The sequence below is a fragment of the Scleropages formosus genome, chromosome 16 (assembly GCF_900964775.1).
Source record: "Scleropages formosus chromosome 16, fSclFor1.1, whole genome shotgun sequence".
NCBI lineage: Eukaryota > Metazoa > Chordata > Actinopteri > Osteoglossiformes > Osteoglossidae > Scleropages > Scleropages formosus.
The window spans coordinates 16,480,921-16,504,588 of NC_041821.1; the positions used below are offsets into that span (position 1 = coordinate 16,480,921).

The 23,668-nt window shown below is 42.9% G+C and overlaps 3 protein-coding genes across 4 annotated transcripts in view; 2 read left to right on the top strand and 1 right to left on the bottom strand.

Moving 5' to 3' along the window:
• The first annotated feature begins 1,105 nt into the window (after positions 1-1,105).
• On the top strand, positions 1,106-13,209 carry LOC108933772 (mitochondrial carrier homolog 1-like). Its single transcript, XM_018751077.2, has 12 exons — positions 1,106-1,559; positions 4,630-4,714; positions 6,829-6,935; positions 7,256-7,333; positions 7,430-7,487; positions 7,628-7,679; positions 7,826-7,885; positions 8,911-9,004; positions 9,334-9,381; positions 9,705-9,772; positions 10,574-10,649; positions 12,093-13,209. Exons 1-12 carry the CDS (start codon positions 1,398-1,400, stop codon positions 12,165-12,167), a joined length of 963 nt encoding a protein of 320 aa, XP_018606593.1. The 5' UTR covers positions 1,106-1,397; the 3' UTR covers positions 12,168-13,209.
• Positions 13,210-15,722: 2,513 nt separating this feature from the next.
• Positions 15,723-20,397, bottom strand: LOC108933771 (retinol dehydrogenase 13-like). Its single transcript, XM_018751076.2, has 7 exons — positions 20,232-20,397; positions 19,745-19,863; positions 18,603-18,758; positions 18,075-18,179; positions 16,829-17,041; positions 16,602-16,703; positions 15,723-16,219 (listed from the first exon to the last, which is right to left on the bottom strand). The coding sequence occupies exons 1-7, from the start codon at positions 20,294-20,296 to the stop codon at positions 15,960-15,962; spliced, it is 1,020 nt and encodes a 339-aa protein (XP_018606592.1). The 5' UTR covers positions 20,297-20,397; the 3' UTR covers positions 15,723-15,959.
• A 2,071-nt stretch (positions 20,398-22,468) lies between these two features.
• sos1 (son of sevenless homolog 1 (Drosophila)) overlaps positions 22,469-23,668 on the top strand; it is a 43,969-nt gene continuing 42,769 nt past the window's right edge. For both annotated transcript variants that reach the window (XM_029259231.1, XM_029259232.1), the window contains exon 1: positions 22,469-22,555. In XM_029259231.1, coding sequence (XP_029115064.1) covers positions 22,469-22,555 — 87 coding nt within the window. The remainder of the gene's footprint in view (positions 22,556-23,668) is intronic.

The following is a 23,668-nucleotide window of genomic DNA, read 5'->3' on the forward strand; positions in this document are numbered from 1 at the left end:
AGCGCTTCGTTTATCTTCTCGGATGTCGCGCAGGTATAAATTAGCACCCGGGATTTCTTAATTTCGGAACAGAGAAAGCCGCCTGAACACGAAACCACAGTATAAAGTCAAACGTTTTTTCACGTCGCCTCAAGCACAGACGACGTAAACATCCGCGCGCAGTGCGCTCGCGCCCGTCTTCCCGAAGCAGCGCGCCAAGGACGTGTGGGCGTGAAGGGGGAGGGGCGAGTTCCGTCCCCCTCTCCTGTATCGTGAAATGTGGAAAAACACAGTGGCCAAAGCTATGGCCGTACAAAACTAGAAGGTCTCTCGGAAATTAATGTTCTTCGTCATCTTGGCGAGTTACTAGGACTGCAGTGTAAACGAGTTGGCTTTTGAATAGGGAGCTTCCGATGGATGAGGGTAGAAACGGGCAAATTGCCCGTTGTTCAGTTTTTGTATTACGTGTATTATGGATTAGTAGTGCGTTACGATTTTTTTCCAAGGCGACTTACAATGACAAGACATACTACAGTAAGCTAACAAGTATTTACCCATACACAGAGCACATTTATTCATTTAGCTTTTCTCCAGAGCGACGTACACGTCTGATCTCGGAGTCTAGAAAATACAATTTGTGCATTAGGAGAAAGAGAAGTGAAAGAGAGAAGAGAAAGAAAGAAGAGCAGAGCAGAGCAACACACACACACACACACACACACGTGGGTGTAGCAATCAAAGCCACTACTTGTGTCTTGTTAAAAATAGACCTGCCAAGGAAACTCGTCTGAGTAAAAGTAAAGGTATCGGGAACAAGAAACGTTTCAAGGGACTTTGATTCAAGTTTTTTCATGTCCAGAACCACTAGCAGCTTTAACAGCCACTGCACACATTTAGCTTATGGAAAGAAAATACATCTATATATAAATCTTTCCAGTTTAGTAAATCTACCCTGTCAATAAAATGAGTAAAATTCACTCAAACAAACACAAAAAACAAAAGACCAATTTGCTATGTAGTATTAATTATTATTAGGTGGTTGCAACTTATGGCAGGTTTATATACTAAGCCAGGTGTTACTTTTTGCTCTTTTAAAATAACATGTTGGGTAAGATGAAGAGAAACATAAACTTGGTGCGTCTGAAACCATGGAAGCGTGCTCAGCCGGCTTAGCGGCAATCTTTAGCATTAAAAACGTGACCATAGCGCCACCTTTCGTTCATCTTTTTTAAGAGCGTATGGTGTGCAGCGTAGCGAATTATGACCCAAACCCCGCCTCAGTACTACGTCATCACTTGTTTTGGTCCGTGTTTTGGACGTTGACGTGTGACGTAACACTATAACAGCAGCTCCCTCGACCCTGGTTCCTCTTCTCTGGTGAGGCCCGGGCGGAGCGGACGCTGTGCCCGAAGGAAGACATGAGCGATGAGGGTGGAGTCCAGAGGGGGTCCCTTCTGGAGCGGAATGGGGTTCCGGCCGCAGGCGCCACCTCGGTGGACGTGGACACCGCCATGTTGCTGCTGGGGGCCGGGGTGACGACCATCACACACCCCCTGCTCTACGTGAAACTGCTCATCCAGGTACGGCGAACGAAGCGAAGGCAGCCCAGTCCGTGCGTGTCGCCCTGAATTCCTCTGCGCCGACTGTCACTGTTGTTTACCTCAGTTTTTTTTTTTTTTTTTACCGTGCAGATACTATATATGCCTAATAATAATAATAACCTCTGCGTTTCAGCAGGTCGTTGTGGCGAGTACTAGTGGGCACCGCAGCGCGCATCCGAGGTGCCACATTCATTAAAATACACTCATGTACACCGGACCTGTGACGCATGATTTTTTTTCTTTTTTTTTTAACACTTGATTTAGGTGACCCTTGTGTCCAGGCAACATAACTTCAGAATGACATGCCCACCCATTTTGTACAACGGGTCTTTTTAACTGGGGGGGGGTCAAACCTGCAAACGTACAACTGAAAGCCGCGAGAAGCCCGCGGCTCCCTCCACTGCGGCTTCCTGAACTTTGGAATCACGCGGCTTCCGTCATGTTCGTTTGCACTGTGGCTCGTGCCAGTGCAGTGTCCGTGCGCGGGACACACGTGCAGTATGTATGTTCTTCCTGCCCGGCCTTTGATCCGTCCGTAAGGAGGAAAGGGGCGCGAGCGGCGACCCCGCCTTCAGTTCATGCGGCGCGTGCAGCCGGATCCGCCACAGGCGCACGCGCTCACGGTCTTCTCGTGCCATCCATCGCACTTTGACTTTCTCTCTTGAGACCCGAGTTCATAAAGCCCTGAAAGAAACTGGCATCATGCACACACTTGTGAATTAAATTCCAAGAAAACTAGTGAATATAGTTTGAAGGTATGTAAAATAAAATATAATATAAAGGATGTAATTTATAACTAATGTATAATATCCGTTACTGCTATGTATGTGATTGGTCTGTGCGTTTGCTTTTGCTTTGTCCTTATCTAACATTGTAAAATAGTTTTGAACAATGGTGTCAGCTAAGGAAAAAAATAAACAAAAATAATAATGTTTTAGGTATGCTTTCTGAACCCAGCTCATGGATCGGAATACAGTTGCATGTATTCATTTAGCTGACTCTTTTCAGCAAAGTGACTTACAATGTTATAGTACTCAGTTATTTACCCATTTATACAGCTGGGTAATTTGACTGGAGCAATTCAAGGTAAGTACTTTGCTCATTGGTACTACAGGCAGAGGTGGAAATTGAACCTGCGACCTTTGGAACCAAAGGCAGTACCTCTAATCACTGTGCTACTAGCTGTCCACACACCAGCCTCTACACAAGAATAAACAATATTCATAAAGTATACAGTACATTAATGTCTGCACATCTACAGTGACACCTGGACATGCGTTTGGATTAATGTGGACATTCAAGTTGCCTTGTGCCTTTTCTGAAGTCACATACGTTAATAGTTTATTTTGTGTAGACTATGGCAGAAGACCACTAGTGATATTTCAAAGGATTTTAACTCATTGCGCATACAGTTTTGTAATAACAAAACAATTGTGCATAATGTAAAACATCTTGCTGCACGCTAGATACAGTATGATGACTTGGTGTCACTTGGAATATCATCGTGTGAGTTTCAGGTTAGGCATGCTGCCTCTGCTTTTGCACTAAATGATGTAGCTCTGATAGGGCGGTCATGTAATAATGCAAGTTTATCTTATATCTTATTGGTCATCAAGGCAGGGAAGCTGATGTAACAGAATTGCAAATGATATTTAATTTGCTGTGAATTTCTCAAGTTATGATGTAAAGTTTAAACATTTGAATTATTTTGCATTTTCAATAGTGCACATTCCAACAGAAGGTTTTTACTCTTTGTATATATGTGAGTACTATATTCAGGTGGTACAGTACAGTTGGTATGTCTAAGATTGCTGCACAGTGCTGCTTTAATGCAAGCAATTGGTGAATGCAACACAAGAGCACCACATGGTGGCCAATCTTGGAATTTATTGACTCCATCGCAGGTGGTCTCTGATGCAGCATCCTACCGCATGAATGACATAACTGCAGTTTGGACCGTTTTTATTCCACCCGGTTGTGTTCCGCATTTTTGCTGAAATTATATTAATTCTCTGCTGGAGGAAATAATATGGGTAGATATGAACCGGTGAATGTGTTTTAAGTTTTACAGAATATTTTTATTATAATCTGCAGTTTCCTTAGCTCACTGACAATAGTAGCAAGTGATACCAGCAATGCTCTCTCTCTGCATATTCCTTTATTCTGTGTGAACCACTGGTGGTGTTTGTTGGACACTAAATTATATGTTGCCATATGATTCCTTTTACACTGTCACTGTTGACAATGGCTATACTGACAGGGTAGCGAAGTTAAATTCTACTGGAGCTGATAAACCAGCTTGGGAGATTGGAAGAGGACAGCAATTTCAATTTGACTTTAATTCACATGGATGTGTTTGCACACACTGAAGTGCAGGATGACACATTTACATTTATTTATTTAGTTGACAGACACTTTTCTCCAAAGCAACTGATGGTGTTAATCTATTTACAATTATTTACCCATTTATACAGGGGTGTAATTCTTACTGAAGTAACTTAGAGTAAATACCTTGCTCAAGGGTACTACAAGTGGGGTAAGATTCAAACCTGAAACTTTTGTGTCCAAAGGTAGCCGCTCTAACTACTGTGATATCTCCAACACGTTGTGAAACCCTTACTCTTTGGTGTCCAACTCCTTCTCTGTACGACTAAGAAACATAACACAAACACTGCCCATCTCACAGTGGGCTAACAGTCTTCGGTTTACTAAAGAGCTCTGTCGTTGAATCGTAGCGAACATGCTTGTTTTTCCTGTTTGCCTTTTATTGATCGGTGAAGGGCAAGCATGGGCTTGCTGGGGCACACTCAGTTGTTTGCCAGGCCATTGTCTGCTTAGTGTTGGAAATTACAGGTGTGTTTGCATCTAGTGTCACTATGTTCACTCCTTCTAGCGGAGCTGATTGATGGTATAAATCCCCTTTTGAGAAACCTGCTTCGACAAGATCAATACTGATTGTTTTAAAATGTGGTGTATCTGCTGTTATATATCAGTCTTGATTCCTATTTGGTGCATGTCTCAGAAACACCCTCTTCTCTCTGTCCCACAGGTTGGACATGAGCCTCTTGCACCCACACTAGGGACCACCATGTTCGGGAGGAAAGTTCTGTACCTCCCTGGATTCTTCTCCTATGGTGAGGCACTGAGTTTCCTTAGCCAATAGTTCATGTGTTTTCATCCAGTGTGAAAAAAGAAAGAATCCTGTTTTGAAGCATAGAAATAAGTTTTCACTGTGAGCTTCAGCCCAGTCAACACATGGGGAAAATTAAGCCATTAGAGTAGAATATTTTAGATAAATTAAAAAAAAGATTTGTCCAATAAATAGATAGAAGCTGCTACACTTAGTCTCATGCATATTGGAACAAATTATGTACCCATTTCCTAATATATACACCAGTGTTTTTTTTTTTTTTTTTGCAGAAGTACTGATGCCATGTTTCCTAGGTTTTTTTAGCAGACTCACTTGCTCACTCAAATTACGAACTTCTTGTCCAAGTCAGGGCTGCAGTGGTCCAGAGCCTGTCCCAGAAACACAGGGTGCTAGGCTGGTCATGTTATACCTTGGAGAGGATAACATACACACATTCACACACTACAGACAATTATGAATCAGCTGTTCACCTGAAATACATGTCTTTGGGCTGTGGGAGGAAAACCCATGCAAACAGGAAGAACATGCAAACTCTTGTTCTGGATTCATGGTGACGTCTGAACAGCCCAGGTGCTACCTGCTATACTACTGTGCCTCCAAAACTAAAACAATATTTTCCTCACACCACTACTGATAATTTTCACACTCACTCACTCACTCACTCACTCACTCACTCACTCACAATAACTACTTATTCTGAAATAGAGTTGTAGGGGTCTGGAGACTACCCAGTAACCATAGGTTGGTAGAGTGAGCAGGGTACAGCCCAGACAGGACCATTCCATTGCTGGGTGTGTGTAAATTTACTGCAGAATCACCAATCCATCTAAAGCAGATAATAAAATCAAATAGGGAGAACATACATATGCCACATAGGCTGAACGGTGGTTGAATCTTGCCCTGGGAAGTCTGTTCATAACTCAGTTTTAAATCCACCTGAGATGGCAAACACTGCTTGTGGGTAGGAGGGCATGTCTACTGAGTTGGGGAGCTCCTCAAAGTGTTCCTTCCACCACTCTAGAATCTCCTCAGGAGTTGTCAGCATTTCCTGTCCTTTGTGCAGAGCATCCTGACCAGCATATTAAATCCTAAGGCAGCAAATAGTTTGCCAGAATAACTCTTGAGGTTGCCCAGCCGTATTTCTCCATGGTCCCTTTCTTTTCAGCAACTACTTTTGGTGAAGCCTTCCTGTTGGCTTATGACCATTTCAACTGTTGCTCAGGGCCACTCATCAGGAAGAATTCCACAGCAGGAGAGAGAGATCACCCTGATCAAGAAGTTTGTTTGCAAAGTCCATGATGTGCATAGACAAATGATATCTAGCTGTTACTTTCCCACCTTCCACACCAACTCAGGGTCCATTCCATACTCCCAGAACCAGTTTCCACTGCCATAGTCTAGTCCATCTTGGTCTAAGGCTCTCACGCCTCCACTTGGCTAGCACTGTCCCCAATCCCCACCCTTCACCTTACAGGTGATGAGGCCACAAGATGTGCAGAAAGTTTCTACACCAATATACAGTTTTTGAGATTCCAATGTCAGTATATAGTCAATAAGAGTGGAATGACAAGGGCCTAGAGTCACATTTCCCAGCGTATTGCTCTGGGCCTTTGACCATCTTGTAGATCATAACCAGAGCACTGAACTTGATACAGGCAGCTGCAGGAAGCTAATGGAGAGGTGAGTAGGGGAAATGCATGAGAAGGCTCTGGTAGGTCAAACGCAAATTGTGCAGTTGAATTCTGGGTCAGCTGGAGATGTTTGATGGCAGAGACTGGAGACCAGGCAGGAGGGAGGAGCAGTAACCCAGACAGAATATCCCCATAGTCTGGACCACAAGCAGTGTAGTGTGTTGTGCGGTATTGCTGGATTTAATGGATGCCAAAGACATGTCTGCAAGAGCAGGTAGTGGCTGTGATGTGTTGGGAGAAGGCTTGAAAAGACTTGAGTTAGTTGCTACTCTCACATGTTTGACTGCCAGAGAGCATGCGACCAATAAGTGAGAGACAGTCAGAAGGACAGTCAGGGAGACGGGCCAGATGATGAAGCTCTGTGCGACGTGCTGCTGATATCACCACTGAGTTTTCTTTCCTACAGCACGACACATTGTGAGAGTAGATGGGAAGCGGGGTCTTTTCCGTGGCCTGCCTCCTCGGCTTGTATGCAGCAGCATCTCCACAGTAGTACGCAGCAAGGTTAAGCAGGTAAGATGCCTGATACTATCAGACTCTCCAAACTTCATGAAAGTTGTGTCATAAAAGGAGAGCTTCATTTCCAAGAGCTGGTAGATTTCGTAATGAGAATATAAAGTTTGGGAAGATATGTAGATGACATCTTGCAGCAAGTCTAGACCTGAAATTGCATTTCGTCAACAGAATTTGTTTGTAGGTAGATTTACTTCACTTTTACTTGTTCATTCTTTGCTGGAGACAAATGTGGAGGAATGGCTTCATGTGAAATTAGATTGCATCTGTGTATCCAAGGTGACAGATGTTCACAACTCTGTCCACTTACCTCTTTCCAGGTGGTCCCCAGAGAGGACTTTGAGCATGTGTCCAATCGTGACGATCTGAAAACATCACTTAGAAAAGTGGTAAAAGAGGTGAGAAAGCACAAGTGGAGAATGAATCTGACTTGTTGATGTTCATGGTAAATGATGAATAGCATCATGTCTGAGATCATCTTCTCCCTCATCCAGACCTCACATGAGATGGTGGTGCAGTGCTTGTCTCGGATTGCCACTCATCCATTCCATGGTGAGACTGAAGTGGTGAAGGGCAGTAACCAGAGGTTTCTGGGTTTTAAATCATCCACATCTCAGCTCTTGCACAAGTACATCTGGTGTCCAGCATACAGGAATAATCTCCGAACTCTCTCTGTCTTCTCTTCTCACCAGTCATATCAGTTCGCTGCATGGCTCAGTTTGTGGGGAGGGAGACAAAATATGGGTAAGGCTCTTTTTGTCAAACCACCCAAGCTAAATCGCTCTATTATAAGCAGTCCAGTGTAGTATGTAGTCCTTCCTGATATTGCTGGAACTGGAATATGCGGAAATGAAGATGACCCTCTGACTGAGTCTTCCCACTCTTCCTAGGGGTGTGTTCAGCTGTGTAGTTAAAATCTTCCAGGAGGAGGGTGTCTCTGGCTTCTTTGTGTACGTGAGTCTATCTGAGTCCTGAGGGTGGGGCTTGTTTGTGTAAATGAGGTTCTACAGTACCAGTCATGCATTCTCAAAAGGTATCATGTCAAAAAATTATGTTCTTAAATATTTATGTAGACATTTCTTTCTACTACATACCTTTCCATTCTACATTCAGAATAACTTCAGTAGAATTCTGAAAAATAGGTACTACTGAAGGAAAGGATTTGGAGTTAGTTTAGTGTCAAAAGTATTGTGAGCACCAAAAGGAAATTTGCATAAGAAAAACATTTAAAAGCCAGAAAAGGAAGAAAACTTATTTAATGTTATAGAAAAAAAACAGTGACTTTTTGACGTTGCTACAAACTCTTTTCTATATTTTGCTACTTTTCTGATGCAGGGGCATAGTATAAAATCAAAATGAAGAGTATAATTTTTTCATACTGGGGTCAGCAGTAAAGCAGAGTATCGAGAGTGGTATTCTTTGCAATTTGAGAATGGAATGTAATTTTACATGTGATTTCTGTTATGTACAGAGATGTGAAACAGAATCCACGCTCTCTTTTAATCGGATAATTTTATGTTCGGACATACTGGTACATAGTAACCCTCATTTAGAAGTAAGAGAGAAGGTAGTTCTCTGGGGCTACCCTACCTATCTCGCTGTCTCTGCGCTCATGATAGCATCTTTGTTGATGTTGGGAGGTCAGCAAACAAATCAACACTGCATGCACCTAATAACCCTAGTGTAGTGCTCACCCTGATCTAATACTAAATAAATCTTTTTTCCTCATCTTTGTTTTCTTTTGGGTTCTTTTATAGAAACATTTTGACAATAACAGCTGTGACTACTCTCCCATTCCAAATCCACAGCTCCTTGACCAGAACCTCACAAGTTTTTATTTTGATTAATGTATAATCTTTCAGTTTTTGTGTTCATACATTTCTCCTTGCTGCTTATAATTCTTTTGCCACTAAACTGTAACACTGTGTTAAAAAGCTTCACCCCAGCTAACCTGGAGCCTGTGGTTTGTTTCCAGGGGGTTGGTTCCACACATTATGGGCGAGGTTATCTTCTTGTGGTGCTGTAATCTGCTGGCACACATCATCAACACCTACGCCGTGGATGACAACGCAAGTATCTGCAGGACTAGTGCCCGCTGAGTGCTAGTTTGTTTACAGTTTACACTTTTGCTTTCTTTAACTTCCATATGTTTTGGTTTCCACTAGGGACCATTGCTGAGCCAGGGGCCTAAGTACTTGGCAAAATACTGTATCAAAGCTTCTTAATTCCATTTTATTCCATCTAAGGTGGAAATTATTTCATTACCAAAATATTATTTCAGCTGTTTCTGAAACACTTCTTAGAAATGAACATGCCATATTTAAAAGGCCTCTTGTGCACCTCTTCTTTGTGCTCCTGTCTCTCTCTTTTGTCTACTCAGTTTTTTCCTCTCCCACAGTTCAGCCAAGCCCCAGCGGTACGGAGCTACACCAAGTTTGTGATGGGGGTGAGTTAGCGGTGATGTCATCACCGTGTGCCTCCTGGTTATGATGGGGGTGAGTTAGTGGTGATATAATTGCTGTTTGCAGCCTGCTTGTGCTGAAGGTCAATTAGTCATCACTCTGCTTTTTTAGTATCATTTTGTGTTGAGATGAGTAGCTTCCCTAGTCCCATATCTAGCAGGTGTTGTATGACAGAATTGCTTAGTTTACAAGAGGTGGTGCATTATTTTTTTTTTTTTTTGTGAAAAGTCATGATGGAAATGGCAAAATGCAAAACTGCCACTTAGAACCTTTCTGTTGATCAGTATTTTTATTTTTTTTAATATAGATTGCAGTTAGTGTACTGACCTACCCCTTCATGCTGGTAGCAGACCTGATGGCAGTCAACAACTGCGGGTGAGTAGATGCTTTTTTTGGGAAGATTTTGTAGTTAGTGGATTAAGTGCTTAAGGAACTAGTTTGAAGTTTCAAACTGCTACCGTCTTTAAGTTGCAGACACTTACTTTAAAGAAGGTAAAAACTATGTTATTGAAAACTACATGTCTACTTGACTGCTCACAAGTCTTGGCTTTTCTTCTATCTTGTGGCTATGGTTTCGCCTAAACTCTTTTGCAGCTCTAGACCTCCTGAGTGATCCTAGTTGAATTACACTGTGGGGTAGCAAGTGGTGTACTGGTTAAATTTACTGCCTTACTACTTTGACAAAGGTTTCAATTCTTCTGGTTTTAGTACCTTGAGGATGGGACTTACCTTGAATTGCTCCATTAAAGATTCTCTGTTCTCTAAATGAATACATAATTGTGAAAAGTGTGAATTAAAACAGTAAATCTAGTAAATATAGAAATGTATGGAGTACGAATTGCAGAGGTAGTTCTGTGCTGTCAAGCAGAAACTCAATAGAATGGGCTAAATTATCAGAAATCGGTGAGATTTGTTTTTGAAGCTTTGCTAAGTAACTGCAATACAAATAAATATTTCAGCTTAATATAGGTGTGCAAAGGGAGACTGCCTGGTATAGTCGACCGTACCTTCAAAAATCATGACAAGATAGTCCTTTTCTTTCTCACAGAAAGGAAATGTCAGTTAGACGTTAAACAGTAGCACATAGTAGCATGTAGTACCATAAATAGTAGCTGGGCAAGTCATTTGGGTGATTGCGGCTTCCAAGTAACTCACTTCTTGCTTGTATTTCTGCAGCCTGGCAGCCGGTTTGCCACCAAATTCCCCTGTCTTCAAATCCTGGATCCACTGTTGGAGGCACCTCAGCAGAGAGGTTAGGCTGTGTTTGTCTATGTATGTATGTATGTATGACTTTGCAGTGGCAGAACCTGTGTGCTTGTCTCTGTCTAGGTACAGGTGCAGGTTATGAATATTCAAGTTACAAATTTTTGAAAATACATTTCCCAGTTTATTGCATTCTGTTTGCACCATTTTATTTTCTAAAATTTCTCTTATGGACTGAAAATAGCCTGTTTAGGCTTGCCACCATTACATGGTAGCAAAGATGCTGTGAGCAGAAAATCAGCGGCACTGTTTGTGGGGGGGGGGGGGGTAGCGTCGCTGAGTTGTGCAGGACCGATTTCATTCCACACCAGTTTACCTGAGCTTCCAGTGCGTACAGCACTTAGAAGTTAGTACAAACGTTCAAATCAGTCGTGCAGTGTATTTCATTTATTATAGTTGTATCTGAGACTTTTATAGAAAACTTCGGCACATGGAGGTACATGTCTATTGTTGCGCCTTTTTGACAACAAAGTGAAAATGACCGGGTGCTGACAAACATTGCACGTGCTGATGTGATGAATCGGTCCAGTGTTCTTTGCCACTTTCCTTTGTCCTTAGTTACAACTAAGTCACATAGTCAGTATTTAAGGTCAAACACTTTTTAATTTGTTTTTCCCATACAATCCTCCACTACATTTGTGTTTCCTGAGGAGCATTGCACTGTCTTGCATGTATAAATCAGAACAAAATAAATAGGTTATGGAGATCATGTATTTTTAGTGTTTAAGTAATTTTATACACACACACACACACTTTCAGAACCGCTCGTCCCAGAGGGGGTCGCAGGGAACCGGAGCCTACCGGGTAACACAGGGCGTAAGGCCGGAGGGGGAGGGGACACACCCAGGACGGCACGCCAGTCCGTCGCAAGGCACCCCAAGCGGGACTTGAACCCCAGACCCACCGGAGAGCAGGACTGTGGTCCAACCCACTGCGCCACCGCACCCCCAGTAATTTTATAGTAGACTTTAATGTTTCTTGAAGATAAAAGTCCTGTTAATGATATTCCAGTACAGAGAAACACTGACATCCTGCATTATTTGAGCTATTGATGAAAACAGGCACAAATACAAATGTTACTGCAAAATTATAATTCATTATATTTTATGAATTTTTTTAAATCCGGAACCCAGCCTATGAATAAATAAATGGTTTAAGCTGTATTCTTAAGAGATTTTATTCCGATGTAGTGGTTGGACTTATGAACTATTTGAATTGGGAAAAGACTTCCATTCCCAGTTGTGTTCTTAACTTGTTCTAGGTCTATACACCAGTATTCTGAGTATTCTGTGTTCTCCAGTATTACCAGTTTTTCTGTGTATTCCCATTTTTCCCACCTGACTTTGCAAGACTATGGCTACAGTATGTGTTTGTGTCTGCACATGTGCACCTATATTGTAAATGTGTACAAAATTTCCATTCAACTTCACAGGGGCAGCTGTTCCGAGGCTCCAGCTTCTTCTTCCGCAGAGTGCCTGCAGCAACAGCGGCCGTGACCTTGGAGTGACCTCTGGTGCTGTTGACCCCAACACCTGGTACCTGGTACAGCTGACTCAGTACAAGCCCTCCGCTCCCAGTGTTACTTCACAAAGTTGACAGTAATGTGGCAGATTCACTGGGCCAGTGAAAGTTCTTGCTGTGTTTGCCCTGCAGGTTGATTTGAGTGGCCTTGGTGTTGATTTCTATGGCCACTGGCATTCTCGAGGAGAACTGCATGCTTATTCTGTGGTGATGTAGTCTCTCCTTCGTGGACTCCTGTTGCTCCTCCTGGGCGTTACTACCAGAGACATCAGTTTGGTCCAACCCAGGGGCGCTGTTCTGTAGTTAAATCATTCCTCATTATGTTTCGTGTGGAACTGCCCTAATGCTGTAGTGTTTGTCCAGATGTGTTTTATCTGTGAACATAACAGGATGGCAAGAGCCAGCCACCTGCCAGACAGAGCACTTAAATTGTGGAAACTCCAAGATGCTGTTTCCTGGCACCACATATTTCTTCACTAGGAGATCCTGCCCAAACTTCCAAATTTTTCATTTGGAAAGCATCTGCTAATCTGCATCGTCCAAGATTTAAATGAGACAGGAATAATATGTATGCATGAAGTTCAGTTTTTTCTCTCTGGAAAGACACCAGACAGCCTAACAGGAAAATAGTAAAATTTTCTTAATATTTTTCATGTGTGGTCAAAACTTAAATTGCAAGGTTCTTGTTCTATTAAAGTAACTTTAACTACTTTGAAGTTTAAAAAAAAATCATATCACTAAGTGGAGATGTGCTCTCTAAGCATCAACTCTATATGCAGTGTTTGTTTTCTTTTATTCCTTTTGGTGCATGTTAATATATGTGGTTGTACTTGCTGTAATTTGTGGGACTGCGTGTTTGTCCTTTGAACTATCAGTGTCGTTAGGTCTCCCACTGGCTGCACCTTGCTCTTTGACTGTCATCCTCTCAATCTAACAAAAAATCTGACAGTGAGATGGCATTCCATGCTCTTTTACTCTTTTGTGAATGAATCATGTGATTATGGAATTGTATGTTTCTTCTTTTCAAATAACCTGAATTAAAAATTCAAAGGAATTGTCCTTTTTTTTTTGTTGCAGTCTCATAGAAAAGTAAAATATTTAGTTTTTGTTCAAAGATTAACATTGATTTCAGGCCAACCTATGATTCCTTTTAAAAAAAAAAAAAATAGATGTCCTCTTTTCTTCAGTTTATTAGAAGAATAACTGACCACTCTCTCATGTAGATGTGGATGTTGTGTGCTTATTACGGCGACTCCTGTTTTCCTTCCATTCAACAGCAACATGATGACCCAGTACAGACCTTAGTAGCAAAATTTGCCCCCTTTAGATTCCCACACCCTCTAGTGGTACAAAAAGAGGGACTATTTTGTATTGGTGGGCTGAAAGGAAGGTGGTAAGTGTGCATGAAGTTCAGTAGACAAGAAGAAAAATGTGTTTTCTGGCTCACTGTCCCATGACACCACCAGTAAAGGAATGGATGCCCCTGAATTCTGGAGGTGTGTGTTTCGGTGTGTTGCTTTAAGTCTCTTCTCTGGTGAGAGACAAGAATATATCCTGGAGAGACAGGTTCACACTTACTGTAGTCATTCAAAATTGAAGCGTCCTTTCCGCTATTCTCTGGCTTTTTCAAGAAGGAGTTGGAAACCCTTGGCACAAAGAGTAAGGTCTCCTATGCTTGGCATGTTGCTACCATGAGTGTAACTAGGACAGGGGTTTTATAAAGTACTTTTTTTGCTGTGGTACATACTGGTGGTAAAACTTAAAAATGGTATTTACCACTTACATTTATATTCCAAATGGTATTTACCCTACACACGGTTTTATACAAAAGTTTGTGCGCCTCTCACCAAATGATGCATTTTGTGAATTTTCTAAATGAAAACTGGAACTGCTGCAGGAAACTGCATGTTGAACATATTGCAATTGTTAATGCAGTTACTTACTTCATGAACTTTTTAAAACATAGTAACAAAAAAGAAGTAATTATAGCATGTGCAAAAGTCTGGATGCCCTAGTAAGTTAGTATTTAGTAACAACCCCTTTGGCAAATATCACAACTTGTAAATGCCCTTTGTATCTAGCTTAGAGTCTTTCGATTCTTGTTGTAGGGATTTTTGCCCACTCTTCCTTGCAGATCACTTCTAATTCAGAAATATTCTTGGGCTGTTTTACATGCACAGCATGTTGAAGATCTACCCACAGACTTCCAATGACATTTAAGTCAGGGAACTGTGAAGGCCATTCCAAAACCTGTTGTCAACCAGATGTGATGAGGTCGCAGCTAAGGCTTCCTCCTGATGACTCTCCCGTGCAGATTTTCTTTGCACCAACAATGCTGCACATGGACCAGTGAACCATCACTCCAGTGTCAGCCAAACCTTCCCGCAGGTCCTTTACCCTTTGCCTTTCTGACCAGCATATGAGCAGTCCTCTCAAAGTTTTCTTGGTCTTCCACTTCTTGCCTTAACTTCCACAGTTCTTAACTGCAATGTCTTGATGACATCACAGTGGAAATTGCGAGCTGGAAGTGTTTTGCAATGTTTTTATAGTCTTCCCCTCCTAGGCACCAGTTAGCTCCATGTTCAGATCCTCACTCAGTTGCTTGGAGGAGCCCATGGCTGTTGAGTGACAGCCCGAAGTTTGGAGTGTCTGGGAATTTATTAAGCTCTGCAGTTGTCAATAGCTGACAACTCTTAATGGCTATTAAACCCTGATTAGGTTATTAGGGTCAGAGACCTTGCAAAAAAAGTCTATCGCTGGACAAGTGGATGGGTGTCCAAACTTTTGCACATACCACAATTACTATTTTTTTTGTTCCTATGTTTTAAAATTCATTAAATATAAAGTAACAGTGCATTAAGAATGACAAATAGGTTGATTTTTTTTTTTTTTTTAAACGCTGTTTTCTGCAGCAGTTGTTTACTACTTTTTACTTACAAACTTCACTAAATATGTCATTTGGTCAGGAGTGCCCAAAATTTTGTATAAAACTCTGTGTGTGTGTGTGTGTATATATATATATATATATATATATACACAGAGTATATACACACACCCACCAGTACACAGTTACGTATACATTTTAGACATATACTGGTATATAGACACATATTACATTGTTTATGATTATAACATTAAATGGTCTGAGACATATCTCACTGGGTTTTCATTTTTATCATATGCAAAAAGGCTCTCCTGTTATTTCCGCTATAAGGTTCTATTCTCATTTACCTAAGGTGGGTAATAATGGTTACAATTTGTAAACAAGCAGGTGTGAACTAAGCGATAATAAAAGCAATACAAAAATGAATACAACTCAGGCAAAAATTAAAAATATTTGTTACAATATTTCATTTTGAACATTTTTTGTAGAGTCTAAACACACACGCTGTCTGAAACCACTTGTCCCAAGCAGGGTCGCGGCAAACTGGAGCCTAACCCGGCAACACAGGGTGCAAGGCACCCCAAGCGGGACTCGAACCCCAGACCCGCCACACAGCAGGCACCGGCCAAACCCGCTGCACCCCCCCCGTTACAGCCACCAGCTCCTTTTAATTACATTTATATTATTAATAATATATGATTTTTATTAATTTAGTTGGTATTTGTGATATGTTTGTGCTTCACTTAAATTCAAGTGTTAAAAAAAAAAGCAATGCATCTGAAACACAAAACCTGCCATTGTTAACATGTGCAGAGCAGAGTAGAAGGCTTGTACAGTTTCATTTTATTGCAGGCACCTCTGAGTCTTGATCCACAGTTGAGAATTTATGTTTGCTCAAACAGTTGTAACTGCAGGTTGTGTTGTTGACGTGGTGGACGACACCAGCCCATCCTGGTCCAGACCCACCAGTCTGGCACTAGCCTCCCACAACCTCTGGGCAACTTTGTCATCCAGGGCTCGCGGGGCCGGTTCTTTCTCCTTGAGTACGTCAAAGTACCGACCCGTAACTCCTCCTAATTCCTCTGCCACAGCCAGGTAGACGCTGGCTTGCGCTCCCTGCTTCGGCGTTTTCACCAGTAGGTAAAACAACGGCCCTTTGAAAGAATGGAAACGGACAGAACCATGAATGTGTGTCGAGGCTCTCGGACGCACGTTTGAGTTTCTTTAAAATTCTTCCCTTCAGGCACAACCAGATACACACAAGAAGGTACCACAACAGAGGAACTCAATGTTGTCAGTGACCTCCCAGCACCCCACACTGAAAATGAGGGCTAAGTTACTATAGCAACCTTCTTGGCACATGACTTTATTATTATTTTATTCTTCGGAAGAGGGATTTTTCAAAGGAGGCTAACAGTTTTACCTATCCAGCTGGAAGCAATTCACATTACATTTTTACGGGCTCTCAACATAGTTAGAATAGTTGCCGTACTGTCACGTGATATGCTGAGATTTCTTTCTCTGCGGCAGGCTCACCGAGGATTGTGCTGGAGAACTGGGACTGGTGCATGCCAGTGTGTCGTCCCAGGTCTGTGGCCACCACCCCTGGATGAAGGGCATTTACCGTAACTGAAGTACCTGCAATACACGGCACGTTTCCAGCCACAGAAGAAGACTTGAATAAATTTAAAAAAAAAAAAAAAGACAGTTACAGCAGTAACATATATAAATAAATTGAAAAAAAGAAAAATTCCACAACTTGCCTTGTAGTCTCCTGGCCAGTTCTCGCGTGAACAGTACATTGGCCAGCTTGCTTTGGCAGTATGCTTGCTTGGTGTCAAACTTCTTCCTCTCCCAGTTCAGATCATCTAAATCTATCTCTCCCATGGCATGAGCTAGTGAGGACAGGTTGATAATACGACTCGGTGCAGAGCTCTTCAGTTTGTCCAGCAGGAGGTTTGTCAGCAAGAAGTGACCTGGAGAAGGAAAAACAAAGGACATAAAAATACTATTATTACTTTTGCTGCAACATGAGCTGGCAGATTTTAGGCTACACACACGTTATCGGTCCCTAGCACTAAATATGTCACACATTTCGACGAAAGACAGTTCAACTATTATGACTGATTACATCACTTACGGGTCACAACATGCACGACTGGAGGAGCTTTAACAGCTACTGTTCCGTAAACAGGTTTCCCACAGCGAGTGTAATTTGAAATGCTCATAAAGAGAATTCTCACAAAAAGAGCATCAATTAACATCAGTTTAAATGGGAAATGGATAATGTTATGAAAACTGGAAATTCTTTTCATTCGATCATTTTTTCATAAGGGTTTCCTTTACGATTTACATTTACATGTATTCATTCAGCAGACGCTTTTCTCCAAGGTGACGAACATCTCATAGAAAATACGATGTGTTCATTACAGGAGGAGAAAGAGACATAGCTGCAGATGTGTGACTCCTAAGTACAGTTAGTGCTTCCTTCACCATCTGCACCGACGTCCATCACCCAAGTAGCTGCGTAAAATTGTACCGGAATATCGCCGATTCCTAATAACCTTCCTAGGAATTTTTTTTTTCTCTTGAGATACATATAAACATTTACGTTATATTGCAGGAGCGGCTCTGTAAAGGACTGATCCGAGCATGATCATGAACACACATACCTAACGTGAACTTAAGAGATCATGGGCAAAGTGAGTCTGGAAGAGATTTTATTGCCAACTAAGAGCTACATTTCAAAACACAAATCACTTTCACTCTGCAACAGACAGAAATTTTAGAAAATGGATAAGGGAAGAAAATGCAGTTTAAAAATGATATGGAAATCCTTCAGTCTTCAAAAATGTGTAACATGAGCACTGATAACACGAGGACTGAGTGTACACATAAAATAATACGAATAGTATACATAACTGCCATAAGAGACAGTGATTCATAACTGACTCTTCACTGAGGTGAAGCTGGTTTTTTTTTTTTTTTTTTTTTTTAAAACAGACTTACCTAAATGGTTCACACCAAACTGCATGTCAAATCCATCTTCTGTTTTCCAGTCTGGGCATCTCATGACTGCTGCGTTGTTTATCAGAATGTCCACCCGATCCTCCTCTAAAACCCATCACGTTAGTCAGGGTACAGTACCATGATGATCCTTAGAAGCAGCACACCGTCATAACAAGACAGAAGTTAACCTTTCTCCTCATTGACTGTGTGATGATGGATAAATTGTACAGAAAGCAAACCATAAAGACGTAAGTTAGCTTGAGGGCGAGTTTGAGTTAAACCTGACAAAGTTTGAGTTAGGTACACGAGATGCTGCTAAGCACCTCCGATCCATTCCTCCACTTCTAAGACAGAGTGTACCGACATACAACATGGCAGTGGATGGATGCATTGTGCATGTAGGCGTAATAAAGTTTTTATGTTCTTTCCTTCATAAATTCATACGAGCCATCTAACATTAATGACCTTTCCAAGATTTCGTGCCTTTTTATACACCGTACTCCATTAGAAATGGTACTATTCCCTCACCCTCCTTTATTCTGTTGGCGAACTCCCGGACGGACTTCACGGAGGCCAGGTCAACGTGGCGCGCGTACACGTGATGGTTCAGGCTCTCTCTTCTGATCTCCTTGGCAGCAGCCTCACACTTCTCCATGTCTCGGCAGCCCATAATAATCCGGCCCCCTTTTAATTGCGAACACCGCACAGATGAAGCAAATGTTAGATCATACAGCAGTCTGAAAAACTGCACTGGAAACCCAGAATATAAACATCTTTACCAAAGTTACAGAGCAATGGTAGCTCAAACGCTGTCTGAAACTGTATTCGAAAGTAGCACGCTGGCACGGCGAGTAGCGCAAGTGGCTTGCAGCGGATGGACTGTGTAATCTGGTGTAGGTTTCATCCCCATTCAGCCTCTGTGCTTGTGTGGGTTTCCTTTGGGTGCTCTGGTTTCCTCACACAATCTAAATGTAAGCCTTTCAAGTGACTAAATTTTCCAGCGTGTGGCGCCTGGGTGGTGCGAGAGGACGTGGGTTCGATCCCCGCTCAGCCTGTGCGGAGTTTGCATGTTCTCCCCGTGTCTGTGTGGGTTTCCTCCGGGTGCTCCGGTTTCCTCTCACACTCCAAAGACATGCTGTTCAGGTTCCCCCATACTGTGTGAGTTCCACTGATGTACGGATGAGTGACCCATTGTAAGCACTGTATCTAGCAAGTGGTTAGCAAGGTTTGTGGGCTGATAACACTACATGGAGTTCATTGGAAGTCGCTTTGGAGAAAAGCGTCTGCTCAATAATAAATAAATGCTTGTCTGGCTACCCCGTGATGGACAGCAAGTCTTGTATTGAGCACCAGCTGCTGCTTTTCTCAGAAGCGACTTACAACATTAAGCCATTTACAGTTATTTACCCACTTATACAGCTGGGTGATGTTACTGGAGTAATTGAGGGTAAGTACCTTACTCAAGGGTACTTCATCCAGATGGGGATCAAACCTGCAACCTTTGGATCCAACAGCAGCAGTAGCTCTAACCACTACACTACCAGCAGCTGTCCCTAACAACTTGTACAGTACTCGATTTCAGCAGTTTTCTACTAAACACGCACTATATATTCCCCCCAGTGTTCTGTTCAGGATGTTTCTGTTATAAACGCGCCGCACCATGTTTTTACCTCTGAGGGCCAGTTCCCGGGCAGTCTCTTTGCCTATGCCCGTGTTTGCGCCTGTAATGACCACGGTCTTCCCTCCAATCTTAGCTTTACTGGGACACGTGCCTCCTGTGAGATAATCCCTGAGCAGAAGTGAAAGGAAAATAACGATGATGATCACATGGAGCCATAAATTAAAACAAAAAAAACAACAAGTTACTCGCAGTGAGTCGAACTGACAACATCATCATCACACTCACTGTCCCATCATGACATGTCATGATTGAAGACTTAATCCTGTGCTGACTTCTGATAAGTAACAAATGGCGAAAACTTGCTCAGTTGATTGACAATTTAACGTTTTATATATATATGCTGGCGAAAGACGGGCACGTGTAAAATTAATTTTAAAAAGTGAACTCGATTGATTTTTTGAGCAGTGAGTGACAGTGTTCTTATACTAGTTATAAATAAAGCAGGAAATCGCTCCGCCGAAAAGTCAGGGACTTACTTTAACAAAACGCTTACACCAACAAAGGTCCCACATATCGACGCTGGTAAAATATACTTATTCATATTACCCTGTGTGATTAAAAATACGAGCTGTGTCCGGCTATTGAAACGCGAGTTTGTGAGTGTACCGCAGAAACAACAATATTGTCCTAGAAAGGCACCCGTAGCAGTGCGCTCCTCAACAGGAAGTGGTCTTTGACTTCCTTGTGGTTCGTTGCAAAAAGTACTCGTCTTGGTAGCGAATGAGGTTTGCTGTTTTTCCGCAGCCCACAGTGACGGTGCAACTCTGTTTTTTTTTTTTCTTTTTTAAAAAAAGGGACACTACGGGAAATGCGACCTAAAATAATACGCCAAACGATTTTTTTTCTTTTTTTTCCCCCAGTCAGTGGTGCAGAATATAATCGTAGTGTACGTAATCGTTTGTTATGGCTTTTTTTACTTTTTGCGCATAGCAGGATGGCATAAATCCTATACTACTGTACTAGGGTTATATGCGAAAAGTAAACCATGTTTGGGTGGTAATTAATTAGGTGGTTAATTGTGTATAGTATACACCATTAACCACGCATTTATGTATTCTCCACATAAAAACACCACTGTCACTCTGTGTATGTACTGCCTGGTATAATTCCATTCTAATTTTTTTGTATTTGTGCAAACAGGAAGCATTTTAAGAGTGGTATTTTATTAATTTATTAGACATATTTGCCAGCGGGGTATACTTCAAGTCATTTTAATAATCACTCTTTTCTGAGGCAAAATGCTGAACAACTGAGCACTGGAGACGCAGAAGTGATGAAAGAACACAAAAGATCACAGTTTGCAACCAGTATGTAAGGTGACAACTGAGTAGGGGAAAAAAAACCAAACCGAAGAAATTTCATTGTGCCATTCTTAGTATAAGTGACCACTGAAGGGAGGGAATTGGTGTCAGCCACCACAAAAGCCACAATAGCCTTCACATCTGGGGGTATCACAATGCAGTTCTCCTAATCCTGTCGTCAGCCATCTAACGTTGTGGCCACCAATGCATTTGCAGCCAGGCTTCCCAGTGTTTCAAATTTATAATGCATTTATTTAAACTGGAATAACGTTTGAGTTCGCAACAATTTCATTTTCAGTAAACTGTAAAACTTCCGTAACAACGGTAAAATATTCACAATTAAAAGAATCGATGCAGATTGATTAATCTAGACAAGCCTCCGAGTTTTCGTTTAGCAAGTACAAAGTTCAAGTACAATGCGAATCCACGCCGTTGGTGGCGCTATTTTTGTCCCCTTTTCCTTGTACCGAAATTATTCCTCTGCGATCGATTGCTCAAGTCTGTTACCCCTTGCTCTCAGTGCGCGTGGGGGAGGGTACGAGTGGTTTGGACAACGCATTACGAGGACACGCAGTGCGCATGCGCCGCCCGTGTTCAAGCAACAACTGCAGCTGAGCCACAACAATCGTCCGAATTAATTATTTTGGTTACATGCGGTTATTTACAGTTAAGGCAGTCTTTTGTGGACTCGGGTTATTTCTCCATTTTTTTTTAACAGCTCAGCTGGAGGCATCTTTTTGGGTAGACTGAAAATGTTAAATTCACGGAGGATAATAACAAGGTGAGCCTCCTCCTAACCAAAACGGAGAGACAGTCACAGTCTGGCTATTATTATTATGCACGGAGAAGGAGGAGACTTTTTTTTGAAAGAAAAGGGCATATTTGAACAAATCACCGGAGAAGAAACCAGAGGGATTTACCAACAACATTATTAATATATTATCTGCACATGATGATGCAGGCGTGTCAGCTAGCAGCATTGTGGCTGGCTGGCTAGTAGCTGCTTAGCTCGAGCAGAGACTAAACAACTCGCTGTCTCTCCGCTCCTCCGGGATCCATTTTTCACGCGAGCTAAGTTAGGAGCCTGCGCGGTGTGTGCCCCGCTCTTTCCAAGATTTCGCGTCGTCTCCGCGACTCGATCCTCGCAAAATGCAAGTTCTCGAGTGACATCGTGGCATCGACACAGAAGCCAGCTCGTGGCCCGTTTCGGGGGCGGAGGAGGAGCGCGCGAGAGGGAGCCCTGCGTGCAGCCATTGCACGCGCTGCCTGCCCTGCTGTGAAGCGATCGTTCCCATGCCCCCCCCGCGGCAGCGCTCTTGATCGCTGAGCCTCGTTCTCTCTCTCTGTGTATTGCGAAGAAAATCCTCGGGGCAGCGAACGGACAGGGGCTGCGATCATCATCATCAATCATCATGCAGGCGCAGCAGCTCCAGTACGACTTCTTCAGCGAGGAAAACGCACCGAAATGGCGGGGGCTTCTGGTGCCTTCCCTGACCAAGGTAAGGGAATCAGGGAAAGGGTGTGCCGGGGTTCGAGGGGGACTCCGTGATGCGTAGCAGCCACACACAGCCCGGAGACCGTTCTTCAGCCAGGGGGAGGGACACGGGGCGTGGAGGTGAAAACGAGGCGCAGTTGAACCGCTCTCCCTGCCAGCGCTGCAAAGCACAGCAGTGGACGAGAGCACCGCGGCGCCTTTTGCAGACTGTTGTGGCACAGAAGCCGGGGGGGTTGGGTTGGGTTGGAGGGGGTGCAGATGCGCCACGGGGACTCTCGGCCGGCCGGCCTCTGGAGCTGGTCCTCCTCAGCAAGGGCCTTGTCCTGCTCTGGCACCGCTGGCAGGCATGTGCAGCAGCCCTGCTGTGTCCAGAGTCTCTCTCTCTCTCTCTCTCTCTCTGTCCCCCCACACGCACGCACGCCCATTCCTAATCCACAGCAAGAATGGCGCTACAGAAGCAAAACTGTAGTACCTCTGAGAACATTTGTTGAACCTTTTCATTAGGGATGCCACGTAAAAAAAAAATGCCTCCGGTGTGTTCCTGTAGTCACGTGTTGTTGGGGTTTCTGCGCAGCTCGAAGGATTGCGTGTCCGTTTGATTGACACGTTCAGTCATTACTCTGCACACTAAGCAACCGAGAGAGCTGTGTGTTGAGTGACGTCACCCACTCTCTCCAGAACAGTCTCCCCCTTTGGTTGCTGACCAGTGCTGCTTTGAAAAAAGTCAGTTAAATTTTGTCCTCCTTATTGTATGAAATTACAGAATAAATCTGGCTCTCACCACATTTTTAATAATTGCTTTTCCAGGTTGTGGTGGTACTCCGGAACCTAGTATCCCAGAATCATCTGGGGTGATGAGGCCTACTGCACCCTCGATGGGATGCTAGTCCATCATAATGCAATTGCGCGCACTCACTCATCATATGCACACCAAAGATAGTTCAGGCTCACCAGTTCTCCTGAAACGCATACCTTTGGGCTGCGGGAGGAAAGCCATGGAAACATGGCAAAACATGCAAGCTGCACAGACCGAGCCGGATGCGAACTCACAGCCCAGTGATGCACCTGTGCTGTGGAATTCTGCCAAACATCCTCATATTATTATTATTATTATTAG

Bases quoted from the DNA above. Each gene is read 5' to 3' on its own strand.
- LOC108933771 (XM_018751076.2), bottom strand. From the start codon at position 20,296: ATGAATAAGTATATTTTACCAGCGTCGATATGTGGGACCTTTGTTGGT. The intron at 18,759-19,744 runs GTAAAAACATGG...CGCAATTAAAAG, and splicing joins CCGGGAACTGGCCCTCAGAG to GGGGCCGGATTATTATGGGC. The intron at 18,180-18,602 runs GTGAGGGAATAG...GATGGGTTTTAG, and splicing joins CGCCAACAGAATAAAGGAGG to AGGAGGATCGGGTGGACATT.
- LOC108933772 (XM_018751077.2), top strand. From the start codon at position 1,398: ATGAGCGATGAGGGTGGAGTCCAGAGGGGGTCCCTTCTGGAGCGGAAT. The intron at 6,936-7,255 runs GTAAGATGCCTG...ACCTCTTTCCAG, and splicing joins TACGCAGCAAGGTTAAGCAG to GTGGTCCCCAGAGAGGACTT. The intron at 7,334-7,429 runs GTGAGAAAGCAC...TCCCTCATCCAG, and splicing joins TTAGAAAAGTGGTAAAAGAG to ACCTCACATGAGATGGTGGT.